At 39.6% G+C, this 14,314-nt stretch overlaps 2 protein-coding genes across 5 annotated transcripts in view; one reads left to right on the top strand and one right to left on the bottom strand.

Moving 5' to 3' along the window:
* The window catches only part of LOC145495336 (uncharacterized), a 49,292-nt gene extending 42,568 nt beyond the window's left edge, over nucleotides 1–6,724 (bottom strand). Inside the window, exons 1-3 of the mRNA XM_081474928.1 lie at nucleotides 6,478–6,724; nucleotides 2,579–2,651; nucleotides 583–693 (exon numbers count right to left, since the gene is read on the bottom strand). Coding sequence (XP_081331054.1) covers nucleotides 583–693; nucleotides 2,579–2,651; nucleotides 6,478–6,611 — 318 coding nt within the window. The 5' untranslated portion in view covers nucleotides 6,612–6,724. The remainder of the gene's footprint in view (nucleotides 1–582; nucleotides 694–2,578; nucleotides 2,652–6,477) is intronic.
* Nucleotides 6,725–6,820: 96 nt separating this feature from the next.
* Nucleotides 6,821–14,314, top strand: part of LOC145495349 (uncharacterized) — a 32,556-nt gene continuing 25,062 nt past the window's right edge. For 2 of the 4 annotated variants that reach the window (XR_014050405.1, XM_081474950.1), the window contains exons 1-6: nucleotides 6,821–6,890; nucleotides 7,582–7,905; nucleotides 9,193–9,935; nucleotides 10,308–10,360; nucleotides 11,432–11,452; nucleotides 13,112–13,330. Coding sequence is in view for 3 of the 4 variants with exons in the window: in XM_081474950.1 (XP_081331076.1) it covers nucleotides 7,598–7,905; nucleotides 9,193–9,935; nucleotides 10,308–10,360; nucleotides 11,432–11,452; nucleotides 13,112–13,330 (1,344 nt within the window). In the remaining variant the exon portion in view is untranslated. The other 2 variants (XM_081474952.1, XM_081474951.1) reach the window with 2 other exon arrangements.

The following is a 14,314-nucleotide window of genomic DNA, read 5'->3' as shown; positions in this document are numbered from 1 at the left end:
TGCAATATTTCCCAAATGTTCATCCAGCTGGTTAGTGGTGAGCATTACATGTACAGTGTATAATTAGGTACAGATCCAGTATTTTTCAAGGGGGGAGGGGGCATTGGCTGGTACAGTACCTTGGGGTTGCAAAATCAACAGGGCATGAATTGCCCAAAAATTGTTAGAATTTGAGAATTGGAACCCAATTGCTGTTAAACCAGAAATACTGGCAATGCCACAGCATAGAAATTACAATGCTCAAGGTACTTGTCCAGAGTTTGCTCCTTCATTGCTCTCATAATATTCACGATATTCTCCTTTTTTAAGATTTTGCTTCTCAAAATAAAGAGGGGTAAGGGTGGTAATAGCCACTCACCCACGCCCCCCCCCCCCCCTTTAATCTGTTCCTGAACAAATTAAAAACATGACCAAGTAGAAAGTATTCTCTTGGGTTCCTTAAATGTCCAAAGTCAACTTCCCACCAATCTACATTTCCCTGGCACGACCATCAACTGATCATCAAGATTAAGACTTGATCTTGATGCAACCAGTACATGAATAACTTGACTTAAGTGTTACCTTCTTCTTTTTCAAACTGACCTGATGAAGCAGGAGTGGGATGCTTTTTGCAGTATATTCCACTTGACAACAGCTGGTCATCTCTTCATGCATTACATCTGACTGTATTATCAAGGGTTGAGCCTCATGCACCTGTAAAATAGATCAGAACACACTGTAGCTTAATCATCATGATAGTTAAATGTGCCATACTTAAAATAATATTAAGTCAATTATAAAATGGTTATTAGGTCAGAGTTTTTTCTCTGCTACAGGTAAACATGTAACCCAGTAATGCTTGTTCATGGTCAGGTGGTTGGCGACTAAGCTGGTCCCCTGACTGAGGATTAGTTCAGCGAGGAAGGTTGTGGAACTGGCCAGGACAAAAACAAGACCTGTCAAAGGGTAGTTGATTTTGTCAGAATGGCCATCCACACAATGGGTAGATGAGGCTCCTCAGCCCTGAAAGGCAGCTCATCTAGGAGAAGGAAACTGATTCTGAACACACGCTGCAGGCCCTCCAGCATACCTGGCCACAGGAAAAGCTTTGGGAATCAACCCTGAGAAAACATCCAGAGACATCCTATCCTTAGGATCCATCTTCAACGTGGAGAGGTGGGACCTACATGTACATTTGTACTGCTTAGGCAACAGTTGTTTAGAGCTTCATATCACAATGCCTTAGCTTGCACCCTGGAGAGGACACTCCAGTCTAACCTCACAGCATCAAAATAATACAGGAAGCAGCAGTTTACCAGTGACAAGTCACAGTACTTGATTGCTGCTCGATAAGCCACAGTGCTTGGTGGGAAGGATCTTTGAATCGCACTGGGTCACAGCTACTGCCCACCTCAAGCTGGGCAGCTCCCAGCCAGTTAGCTGCTCTCCTGCCAAAGTCTGCCTTCCTTATTCAATATTGGTTGCATGGGCTTTAGGATATACATGTAGATGTTGTCCACCAGTTCACCATCAGGGACAACTTGCCCCTCAAGGTCGAATGATAAAATAATGCATCTGGATTAGGCCACAACAACTCTTATAGGCCACCCTATAATTACAAACTGTGACTGAGAGAATTCAAAGCTCACAGTGTGAACTAAGATGGCAACTGGTGTACAATGCCTGTATCATCGGCATGCTCCTATATGCCAGTGAGACCTGAAAAACATGCATACATGTAGGCCAAACAAGAGTGCAAGCTAAACAGCTTCATTGACATTCAATGGAGCGACAAAGTATTAAATGTACCGGTACTTGTATGCCCGGGCCCTTCCATCATGTACACAGTGCTCAGACAATGCGGGTGTACACGAGCTGGCTCGGCCATCCATGCTGGATGCAAGATACCAAAGGAAATCCTCTACGAAGAACTACATTGTACATTGTACAATGCAGCCTTTAGCAATCAACAAAATTAATGATGATAATGATGATGATGCTGCTGCTGCTGAAAATGATGATGATAATAAAAATAATATCTTTATTGGATAACACAATTACTGGCAAAAACCAGTACTTCTCGTTGTGGCCCTTAAAATCTACCATGCAACTACAATTACAAATTCAAACAGGGTTAGGGTTAGGGTTAAATGAAATAAATATCATATACATGTAAGGCGTATAATCCAAGGCTGACACCGACTAATCCAGGCCGATGAATTGATGACAAAGAGGTTATCTGTGGTGTCCTGTAGACATCCAGAACTATGAACAGTGGTCATATAACCAAGCTAGTATGTAGTGTGTGTCCATGTTTTGTAATCTGAGCAAGTGCTTGAGTGTGGCTTTTGGGTTGCCCAGGTTTCTGACCTTAATGGTTTTATACACTACAGTCAAAGATTTGCAGTACAGTGTAGGGGGGGGGGGGGGGTTATTGTTAGTCGCTAAGAGTAGATTTCTGATTTTGCAGAGCAGCAGGGACTGAGGGTATGAAGTAGATGTACAGTAAATGCTTCCAAATTAGGGGTGTGGCTAATCTACGGGTTGGGCTTATACAGGGACTCTCCCCCATCCGAAGCATTCAATGAATGAAACACACCTGAAGACTCTTGCTAATGGCCAACTTCCTCTCCCTCTTAAAATGATCAACATCCTTTGGTAAAGGGACAGACCTTCAAAAATAAGAGCGAAAATGTTCATACATGTACACTTCATTTAGCATTGCACTATGAAAACAAACAATATCAACAAAGAATTCTTTACCACACAACTCAAATGTCGCACAGATCTTATCCAATTTTGATATTAACTGAGTAACCAGATGGTATAACAATTATTATCATAGCAATTTTGGCCTAAATGATTTTAAATTGACTACCAAAAGAAGTTCCAATTTCATAAACTGCAAAAGCTAAAAATATTAATATATAAAATGTGTGTATTGGCACACAGGGAGGCTTCAGGCACTCAGAATTGCAAAACACTTTTTTCTTGAGTCATTATATTTTTAATATAGTACTACATTGAAATAACCACCTGAGATCTATTCTATATAATATATAAACAATACATGTACATGTAGACTCTGGACACTTGAAGCAAAAATATGTCTGGATTCAACAGATATTTCTCTACAGACATTATCTGTTCCGAGAGCACAGTTCGAGAAACAACTGTGAGCTTTGAGGAATATATTGAACGAATAGAGGCTATTGTGTTTGTTTATTTCTTTTTTTGCAGCATGCACAGTTTTCAAAATTGAGAAATATCACTCAGACACTCCCCAGTTTTAGTTGGGGCATATTCAGTAATGTGAATGCATTTAGACCAACACGTATGGACTAAAATATTTGATGGATTATACAGTGTAATTAACCTTACGATACTCCTGATACCTCCCTACAGAATCAATCAAATATCATTCTATAATCTAAGAATCTAACAGCTGAAGGAATCATCCCCCCTGATTGCTGAAGATTTTACAAGAACTCAGCAACTACATGTACAGTACACTACAAATAAGTGATTGGTACAGTGTAGGGAGAGAAAGCCCTAAAGTGTGTACAAGTCTCCTTGTTAAGCTAATAAATTATAATTCATTATATCAAAATCAGAATAGTAACAATGTTATTAAGAGGCAATCAAAAAGGTTGAGATTTGGTTGGCCGTTTTCACACTAGAGACAGATAGTCCTTCTAAGACGTGTTATCCATCCAGCACAGATAATCCGTCTTAGTGTGAAAACGGATTATCCGTGGTGGACAGATAACCTGTCTTGGATGGATTATCCATCTCTAGTGTGAAAATGGCCCATACGAAGACGGAAAATGTAGCAGAAGGATAATCCATCTAGATGGATTATCCGTCTCTAGTGTGAAAATGGCCAATGTTGGAAGTGATTCTCGGGTGCATTTCAATGGTCACACAATTTGTCAGAGTAATGGGTGAAAAACAGGCTGCAGACTGCACTCCAGACTGCAGACTGGGGCGTAAAATGCATACAGAAGACAAGGGGTAACTGTAACATATTGGCACGTGAGAATTAGCACCTATTGTATGTTATATTTTGTGTGCGCATATTTAAGTAGGCTAGCACATTATGCAAATCTAGAGAGCACACACATCCATGCGGTGTGTATGAACAAGCAGAGTAAACCTCTTCGACAACACACTACATGGTGACAGCATTTTACAAGAGTAATTTCTAGAGTTTAATCAAGAGAGGCCAGCAGAAGCGAATTATGGCAACAGCAATGTCTTTTGCGTCGCCACAGATGAACTGGGACGCTCCTGATCCGATAACTGCATTCGCAAGATTCAAACAAAAATGTCAGCTTATGTTCTCAAGCATTCTCAAAGATGCCGATGACGAAGAAAAAGAGAGCTATATTTTACTCTGGTCGGGTGAAAAAGGCCTGGATTTAAACAACAGTTGGACATTCACAAAGGAGGAAGACAGGAAAAAGCCTGCCATTATTTTCGAACGGTTCGAGAATCAATTGGAACCGAAGATGAGTCATCGAATTCACAGATACACACTACAAGGAATGCGACAAGAACAAGGCGAGCCAGTGGATGATTTTATCTCAAGATTAAAAAATCTAGCAGCAAAATGTCAATTTTGCGACAATGCCGAAGTTGAAGACAGAGTTTTGGATCAGCTCATTTGGGGCTCAAGAAATCCCGATGTCCACAAGTCTCTCATAAGCGGAGACAAATCATTGACCCTTGCAGCCGCTATTGAGACTGCAAGAAGCCATGAAGCGACAAGCAAACATATGAAGACACTGGCAGGAAGTAGCAAAAGCCATCAAGAGGGTAGAAGTATAGATGCCATTTATAAGGAACAAGAAAGGGAATTCTGTAACAACTGCAGAAAACAACACCCGAGGAACAAATGTCCAGCTTACAGTACATTATGTCGAAAATGCGGTAAAGCTAATCATTGGCAATCTGTCTGCGGACCCAGCAAACGGAAACAACTTAACCAAGGAAGAAAGCCGGCCTCCAAAAAAGTTATTCACACGATTGAGGACAGGGGCAACGAGGACAATGATGAAATTCTGACAATCAGTACCATGGAGGTTAACACCATAGAAGACACGCAACATTCGACACATGACACACACGATGAAGTCTTCGCAACACTTGAGATAACTCAGCCAGAAGAGAAGCGCAAAATTAATCTCCAGTGCAAGGTAGACACAGGTGCACAGAGCAATGTTTAGCCTATCAGGCTACTTTGCATAATCGTCCCAGAGAAGTTTGACGAGGAAGGAAACCCCAAACCAGAAGCACTGGAAAAGAATGAAGCTGTCCTTTCAGCATATGGTGGCTCTGTAATCAAGCAGCTTGGCACTATAAACATCCCTTGCAAGTACAAAGAGAAGAAGATCAACTGCATTTTCTACATCACAGACACTTCAGGGCCAGCTATTCTAGGTCTAAAAGCGTGCACTGCACTAAACTGCACACTAAGAACAAATCAATTAGACCAGGCTGATCCAACTAGCAGTTTCAATGCCCCAGCTCACAATTCGGGTACTTGCAAGAAAAGCTTGAGTTACATTGGAAGTCATGTACCACTGGAAGAGCGGCCATCAATCACAAGTAAACAAGAGCTGATGGAGATGCACCCAGAATGTTTCAATGGCACAGTTGGATGTTTTGACGACTTTACGTATCACATCACACTGGATCCTGAAGTATCACCGGTGGTCCATGCACCCCGCAAAGTGCCCATAGAGTTGAAAGATAAATTACAAGCTGAATTACATGAGATGGAAAGTCAAGATATCATTGCAAAAGTAACGCAACCTACAGATTGGGTTAACTCCCTGGTTATTAGAGAAAAAGAAAATGGGCGACTTCGTTTATGCCTCGATCCTACAGGCTGCAGATGTTGTACGTATGTATGTGTACGTGTACATGTATGTTGTGTAACCATTTCTATTATGAAGTGTTACATACGTAACTGTAGACAGACTAGCCTGGGTGTTGCTCTGGCTTGCTGTCAGGAGCAAAAGTCTGCATTCTAGTTACTGAGTGGTGCTCTGGGTAGTCTGATGTCATTCAGGCTAGTCTCCGGAACGCTCAGGATTGCCTCAGTTACCCTATATTTACAGTAAGCAATCTCCATAATCGAATGGCAACCCCTGTTTCTGCAGTTACAGTAGTTTGCAATCTGCAGTCTGCGTTTAACGCTGACATGCCAATTCAAATTAGCCCGTTTAGAGCGTCTGATCACAAATCATAAATAATTAAAGACACATCTAAGCTCCAATTAATAAATTAGTGACCCAAAGCATCTCCACGTCTGTTTATAAGACTTCATCAAACTACTATTCATACGATACGTACATGTACATATACGGTAACATTTCAACTATGCTGTCAAGTTTGCTCGCTGTCAAATCAAGCAACAACTAAATGACAATTAAATTTACATGTACATATGTCAACTAAGAAAAGAGATAAAACTGGTCACGAATGGCTCACCCGAATGCCTTTGGTACTGAGCTCAGAAAATTTCCCTCTTCGACTTCATTTTGTAATTCCTTCAACTCCTTTTTGAGATCTTCTTCTAAGGATTTGACTTTCTCTGACGACGAAACTTCATAAATTCCATCCATGTTCTTATAAAAGTCACCAAAAGGCTGTAGATTTGGTCTTGTGTTCTAGAAGTCAATTATGACTCCATTCCGAACCTGGACTCTTCTTTTGTTTTGGGCGCCATATTCAATTTTCCCTGGTAACCAACTCGAACGCCGAACCATTAGAACCTCGTTCTCCTGCCGGAAGTAAAATCAAAGGAGCCGGAAGTATTAGTTTTGTTCGTACTCAGTTTCTCTCCGCCAGTGAGTAGACCAACATGGACGCCATTTGCTGGAGTTGAGTTGAGCAAAATTTAGGTACGTTTTATCGTAATTGGATTACTTTTGTTCTCTTTTGAGCCAAGTAGGCAATTGAAGCACCCACCAAATTTCGTTACAAGTCTTTTAGGCGGGGATGACCATGTAGCGAAGTGGTAAACCGTTCAAACACGCTTGAAGCGTGATTTGGAAGAAAGGGGTCGTTGGTTCGAATCCTGGTCGGCACTTGGACTTCGTGCGAAATATTTTATTTCTCTCGTTAAAACTTTTTTTTATGCACTTTCGCAATAATTCATCTCATTTTAAGTCGTAAAATTGAATTTATTTTAAGAGTTCGAAGCATCGTTCTTGGTAATTAAGACTCTCCGAGAAATCAACGAGTTGAAACTTAATTCAAGTCAAACAAGATTTTGGAATACTCCTCCATCCGTTTAGTTTCACGAAAGACAAACACCTACTTTTGTTCGATGTCAAATTATTAAATTCACTACTATTTAGCTGGAATAGAAACCCTGTTTGTACTCGTATAAACGAGCCATGTGCTGCACATGGTTCCGCCATTTTGTGTCTGTTTGTTTCGAAACCGGCTAAAGACTAATTTTTACTTGTACTTGGGTGGGCTTGCTGCTACTCGTCATAATTCTCGAGTTTAATAGTGTAATGCATGCTCCGTATCATATCCCTGCACACGAAATTTCCGACAGTTCTTTTCGCTGTAATACATTTTTAGATGTCCTGTTCTTGTGATGTCACTTGCGGCAGATTCTGATGACCTACCAATAAATCTGAATTTGGCTGAGCTAAAAGAACAACTTGCACAAAATGGAACAGTTATATGTCCTGTGCAAGGCTGTAATCAAGACTTCAAATCTTTCTGGGGGCTAAAATATCACTTGAGACGGGCAAACCACCAAGACGTGGCAGAAGGGAAGTTTAAATGTGAAAAGTGCAATCGGTTGTTTCAGTCGCGGGTTAATTTGCGACAACACAGAATAGCTGACCATTCAGGTAGTGAGGGAGGAAGTCCACTGCCCAGTCCATTGTCATCTCCAAGGTAAACTGCATTCAGCCCTATTTGCCTTCTTTTACAGTACTTCAGGAAATAAGTAGGTTGGTACAAAAATTAATGTGGACCCCCACCCCCTCCCCCACCCCCGATCTGGATTCATCTCCTGGACCCCGAAAGGGAATCCAAAAGGGGGTCCAGAAGAGGAGGGGGTCCAATTTTTTTGTACCGACCAACAATAAACTTGTTCTAATTAAAAGTGCAATATAACTAAATAAAAGTTAGCATTTCGTCAAGTGATAGGTGTTGGTTAATTTTGTTTCTACACGTATCAACACACATCTGATACAGAAGGTTACAAGCAAAGGTTGTTGAATGATAACTCATTTATCTAAACATCACTTCTGTACAATTGATTATCCCCACTTAGTCTACACCCATTGATTTAACAACAGATGACGAAAAGTGGTTTTGGTCTCACCAGCTCTACATCTATATAATGGTTATAAATGTGTCTCATATATGTTATACATAAAATTTAAAAATGTTTTTTTTTTTAATTACCTCAATACAGACACTTTCCTACACTCCATGTGCATATAGTGAGCTAAAAGAGTTTAAATCTAGAAAATACGGCAAATAATATTGTGGTAGATTTTGACTTAAGTACGCCAGATTAAAGCCCTGGCTAGGGTCAATGTTTTGAGTCTGCTGAACACAGGGAAGTTACTTCAGTGTTGCAGTCTCTCTTTTTGGGCTGGAAGATAGGTTCATGTACCAGCTACTGTAACAATGCTAAGGTGTGTAATGTGATAAGTATTCATGCCTGGAGAGGGTTTGGTAGGGGGTTAATTGTTGAGGTTTATTGTTGGGCAAAAAAGGACAAGCATGACATCATGACATCACTGAATTGGTCCATTAATAATAATAATAATAATAATAATAATAATAATAATAATAATTTATTTCTAGCGCATTACATTAAAAAATCTCAATGCTCTTACAGAATAAAAATGAGAAAAACGATAACGAAACCAATATAAGGAAAATATATTAAATTACAATGGACGATAAAATACTAAAATTCATCATAAGATACTAAAATTTGTTATAGAAATACTAAAGATCATTATTAAACAAAAACGTTTTAAGCTTAGTTTTAAACGTATCCACTGATGGGGCACTTCTCACATCAAGTGGGAGGCTATTCCACAGTGCTGGCGCACAAGATGAAAAAGCGCGTCCCCCCTAGGTCTTTGTCCTAAACACCGGTATATGCAGTCGCAGGTGATCATTATTATTTCATTACTTTTGTTTATGTATATGTACATGCAGGTCAAGGGAAAACGATTCATTCCACTTTTCCTCTGCACACTCAACAAACCAAAAGACAGGGCAAATTTCGACAGAAACTTCTTGTACTGAAGTGAATGAGAATTCAGCTACTAATGGAGCAAAGGCAAGCGAAAGTGAAGTCAATCAAACTCAGGCAGCAGTTGTTACAAAGAGAAAGAGGGGCAGACCAAGAAGGGCTGACCAAATTAAACATTCTCCCTCAGCTGTGAATGGCCAAGGGGAAGTCATCAGTGGGACTTTATCTCTATCTCAACCAGTTATTAACACTGCTGACAATCCTGAAGGTAGAAAACTGGACAATGCAAGCTCAGATAGTACCGTCACTCCAAGGAGGGCTTCCACAAGAGTGCGTACTCCACGGATAAATTTAAATTTGTATGATGATACAGAAGAAAACAAAAGAAAACATAAAAGAGTGAAAAGGAATACTCCTAAGAAGAGAGGGAGGAAACCAAAAATTGTCTCTGATGAAAATGCTATTGATGACTCCGTGAGAGATTCCGATTGTGAGAAAACACATGGGAAGAAACCTGAGAAAAAGCCAAATAGCGATACAGCTGGGAATGAATGTGTCATAGGAAGAGGAACTAAAGAAAATGTGGATGGCAACAGTGATAATGTTGATGATGAAAATAGCAATGTCCATGATGATAATGCGGCAAATGTTAATAATGAGGATGATGATGACGATGAAGATGGCAATGTCAAGGATGATGGTAATGGTATGATTTGGTGTATACATTGTATATTCCTTCCTGTCTGAATACAAATGGTACTTTCCAGTAAACTGTTAGCTGAAGACAATCTAATGATTTGAGGGCTTGAAGGGGGGAGGGGAGGAAATCAGTTACAATACACCCAGCCAACTCTTCCTGCAAAAATCAGTGTTAATTTTTTAATATATGGATTTAGCCAAGCCTAAAAGCGGAGCTCCTGGGCTGGGATGTCCAGAGCCTGCTTAGGTAATCCAGGATAAGTGAAAATTTTCATTGAGTTCTTGTAACTTTTTTAACTAGGCAAGGACTGGTGTCACACAGGGTCATGCATTTCACACTCTTTTATTTGACCTTTATGGTTAACCTATTTGTATATAGATGATGATGATGGAAAGGCAGTCATAAAGGAGAGAAGAAAACCTTGGAGAAAGGTCTTTGTTTTTTTTATTTATAGAATTAAAGAAGTCATGTAAGTGTAAAAATGTTCCTCACAATAATATATTAGAGTGATGTCAGGGATTAAGTCAGTGTTTTGAACAAGATTTGAGGTACAGAAGCCATCAGATGGCATTGAGAGAGGCCTGCAACACAGGGTTGTCAAAAGAAGCTGGCAAACAGTGCATTTCACTGGCTGTTTTAAACAACTGCACCAGCTAAGTACTGTGAATGGAGGCCTGAGCATGATATTGGAGAAATAAAATGAAAGTTAAATTGTTCAGTTAATAATTAATTTTTTGTTTGAGCCGAATTGGATTGAGGGAATTAAAAAAAAAATGTTACATGACATGAAGTGTATGACCTGAATTGAAACTGATTTAAAGATTGAGTTGTAAAATGTTCTATGCCTCGGCGCATCATTTTACAAGTGCACAAAATGTTCACAGAAAAAAGTATCTTTAATAGTCTGGTAAGATGTGTTGTTTTTAGGGGGATGGAATAGAAGGGGAGTGCCAGAGGGCACTTATACTTGCCAATGGGAAGGCAAGTGTTTGGAAGGAGATGAATATTAGCATTATCAACAAACACATTTTCTAAATATTACTTGACTGTCTAATTACATGTATTAATAGATCGTATTACAGTGTGATCGTCCGGGTGAGGGTACAGTTCTGAAATGAACTGTTGTTGGTGACTGAATTTTTACTATCAGATTTAATTTTAAATATCGGACAAACCCAAACATTTCTTTTGATAAATTAAATGGTTTATGCAATAACGTTCAATTAGAATTGTTCAGTAATTAATTTTAAGCCTCGACAAACAACGTGTATGAAATTAGAGGACGTACATGTACATCTAGATGAGAAGTGTGATCTGAGGTGTTTGTTTGACAATAATTATTGTATGTAATAAAATTTAATTATAATTGTTAAGCCTCGAGAAACAACGTGTATGAAATCAGAGGGCATACATCTAGATGTTGGTTATGATAATATGAGAAGTGTTATTTGAGCTGGTTGTTTGACAATTTTGTTTTGTTTTGTTTTGTTTTATTCCAACAGAGAAAAGCTGTGGTTTCAGAGGTAGGCTGACATTCTGATCTGTATGCATGATTATGTGCCTAAGTATTAGTCTGACCTTGAAAATGGCAATAGCTATAAATTTAATATAGCTACAGAACCATACCAGAAATGATTTTAATCAAATATATAAAAAGTTAGTGTTCGCTTGTCAAAAAATGTTCTCCTCCCAGGTAAGATGTGTCAGACTGGTGGAACCTTTAATCAATGCAATGAAAGTTCATTTTTTGGGTATTGACCACCCAGTTACAGTAGCTCAGTCTCTTAACCCTAATAGCATACCATTAAAACCAACATGCCATTTGTGCGGTGGCCTCACAGTGCATTCCTGTTCAAAGGAATTTATTGTCAGCTTTTTCTACATTCTGGCAACTTGATAATTGGGGCCAAAGCAAATTAAACTCATCACAAATAGATGAGCTTGGGAACTGGTGCCTGCAAGGTTAGCGGGGAGCAGAAGCCGTATGCGGAAGGGGAGGTATCCATGGCAACCCTGGAAGTGGGAAACACCCCCAAAAGCAGCCGCTAACTGGCACCGTCACACTGATTGAATCAGTGGAAACAACTTACCTGACCCATACTTACTTAGAGACCAGCAACCAATAGCAACCAAAGATTCGCCAAAGTACAAAGCAAATGTTCCACAATGATCAGCTGGCAGCACAATACCTGCAATGCAATGTGAGACAACAGCCCTGCAAATCTCCAAAGGGCTGCCCCGCAAGTAACGTACCGGAAAAGGGGAAACCGCTGACTGCATTGGTTTGAGTCTAACTTTGCCTAAATCATATTTAGCCACATAAAAAAAAAAAAGTGCAATGAAGCAGTGGATGGTGGCCAGGGCAACCATTCCAAACGCCATCAATTTTTGCTCTTGCCCCAATTTTTGCACAACCAGAATGTGGAAAATGCTTGTTGCTTGTTCTCCTACTTCTATGGAATGCTTGCCACACAGTCCAGTTATAAACTTCTGATTGAATAAACTCCTGGTAGGCAAACTTAACTTAAGGATAAAACTAGACTTCTGAGATGCAGATTGCAATTTCTGGGATTGTGTTGTTCCAGAAAATACCTGTACATCCCTTCCGACATTCCAGTGTTGGTTGATACTTTCCTTCAAAAATGCTGACTTTTGAGACTCCTTCCCCCCTGGAAATTTCCAGTAAACCTCCTTGGGGTGGGTATGGGTGGTTTTTGGGACCACAAAATCACTAAAAAAATAATAAAGGGTCAATATTAATAAATTTAACTTCTAGCATTATGCTGTAGTGTGTGGGTGGAAGACATTTCCTGCAATGTTACAGCGATTAGTAAATTATTATAATGATAGCCTGATTCAGGCTATAACATAAACAAGACAAGTCCAAGGATGGTTAAGTTAATATTGCTGAATACCAAGTTTTGTTTTTATTATTACATGTATAATGCAGAAAGGCTGTTACAATAGTTATATCAGCTCAACTCCCTAGTCATAGTCCTGTGGCTAGACAATAACAAGTGCACAGCTTATATATCAAGGCATTGAACAGGCATTGACATAACATGATGTAATCAAACAAATCAAAAAGATTATTAATAGTTTTGTTTGTTGCAAGTAATAATTCAGAATTGTTTAGACCAAACAAAAATTAAATTGTGTAAAACAGATAATTAATTTTTCAGGCAGCTAGGCTTAAGAGGCTTGTGAAATGGGGAAAGACATTGATTTGTCAGAACGAAGGATGTAGGGCAAAGTTTACCACAGCCGCTGGATACTTAGCGCATCAGAAAATCTGTGGAGTGAAAGAGGAAGACAGAGAAAAGTTTACATGCGAGATATGCGAAAAAGTATATATGTCTTCTATGGGGCTTAAATATCACATGCAAGCCAAGCACACTGAGGTAAATATCATCATTAAATAACCTGAATCTACATGAACCAGAAAATCACTGGGTTTATTTGGATGTGTACTTGAAAAGGGTTTTGGCTGAGTTCATTGTGTATAACATGGAGGACCTTTATCTTGGTTATGGGTAAATGGTGTCAGGTATTATCGAAACTTCCCTTAATTAGAGGCCCCCTTCAAGTAAGTGCAATTTGAATAGAGTGCCCTTCATCACTCAGGAAAGTCCCCACTTCACCTTAGTATTTAGCCCTTATTAACCGAGCAGGAGGTCTGTATGGGAGAATCTTGACTGCGGTCATGAGTACAGACTGAACGCAGTGAGGTCTGTACACACGACCCACGTCAAGGTTCTCCCATACAGACCGACTAAGCTCGGTTAATAAGATGTTTATTATATGGCAGATCTAGACAAGAACAATTTAATTCATTTAAGTTACTGGTTTGTAGGTAACTGACATTTTGCTTGTGAACAGCGATGAGCTGAACTTAATTCTGCCAAAGTTTGCTTGTCCTCTTTACTTTTTTTTTCTCATCAGACATTTTGACACTTCAATAATAAACATTGTTAGCAGAAAATAGTCAATATTTTTGCCTTTTAGTTTGTAACTTTTTCACTGCAAAACATCACCGGTCTAGATGCCGGTCTAGATGGGAAAATCTAGACTGCCTTCAAATATCGATTTCAGCTAATCAAATTCATGAATTCGGTAGTAGCCAGTCCTTGTGAGACAGAGCCATATAATAATGTTTAAAATAAAGGAACTACTTGGAGGTAAAGTTGTTTAAACCTGGGCGGTTGGCCTGGGCGGTTGGCATGATTAGTATGTTGTCTAATGACTACTTGGGTAGAGTGAGACAGTTGACAGCTGCGATAATCATGTTCTAATTAGAGCCCCCCCCCCCCCCTGTTCAAATGAGTGCAATTTGAATTGAGTATGCCGCTAGGGAAGTCCCACTCCACCTCAAATTCACACTTAGT

The sequence above is a fragment of the Orbicella franksi genome, chromosome 8 (genome assembly GCF_964199315.1).
Source record: "Orbicella franksi chromosome 8, jaOrbFran1.1, whole genome shotgun sequence".
Lineage (NCBI taxonomy): Eukaryota > Metazoa > Cnidaria > Anthozoa > Scleractinia > Merulinidae > Orbicella > Orbicella franksi.
This window is presented reverse-complemented; position numbering and strand designations above follow the sequence as displayed.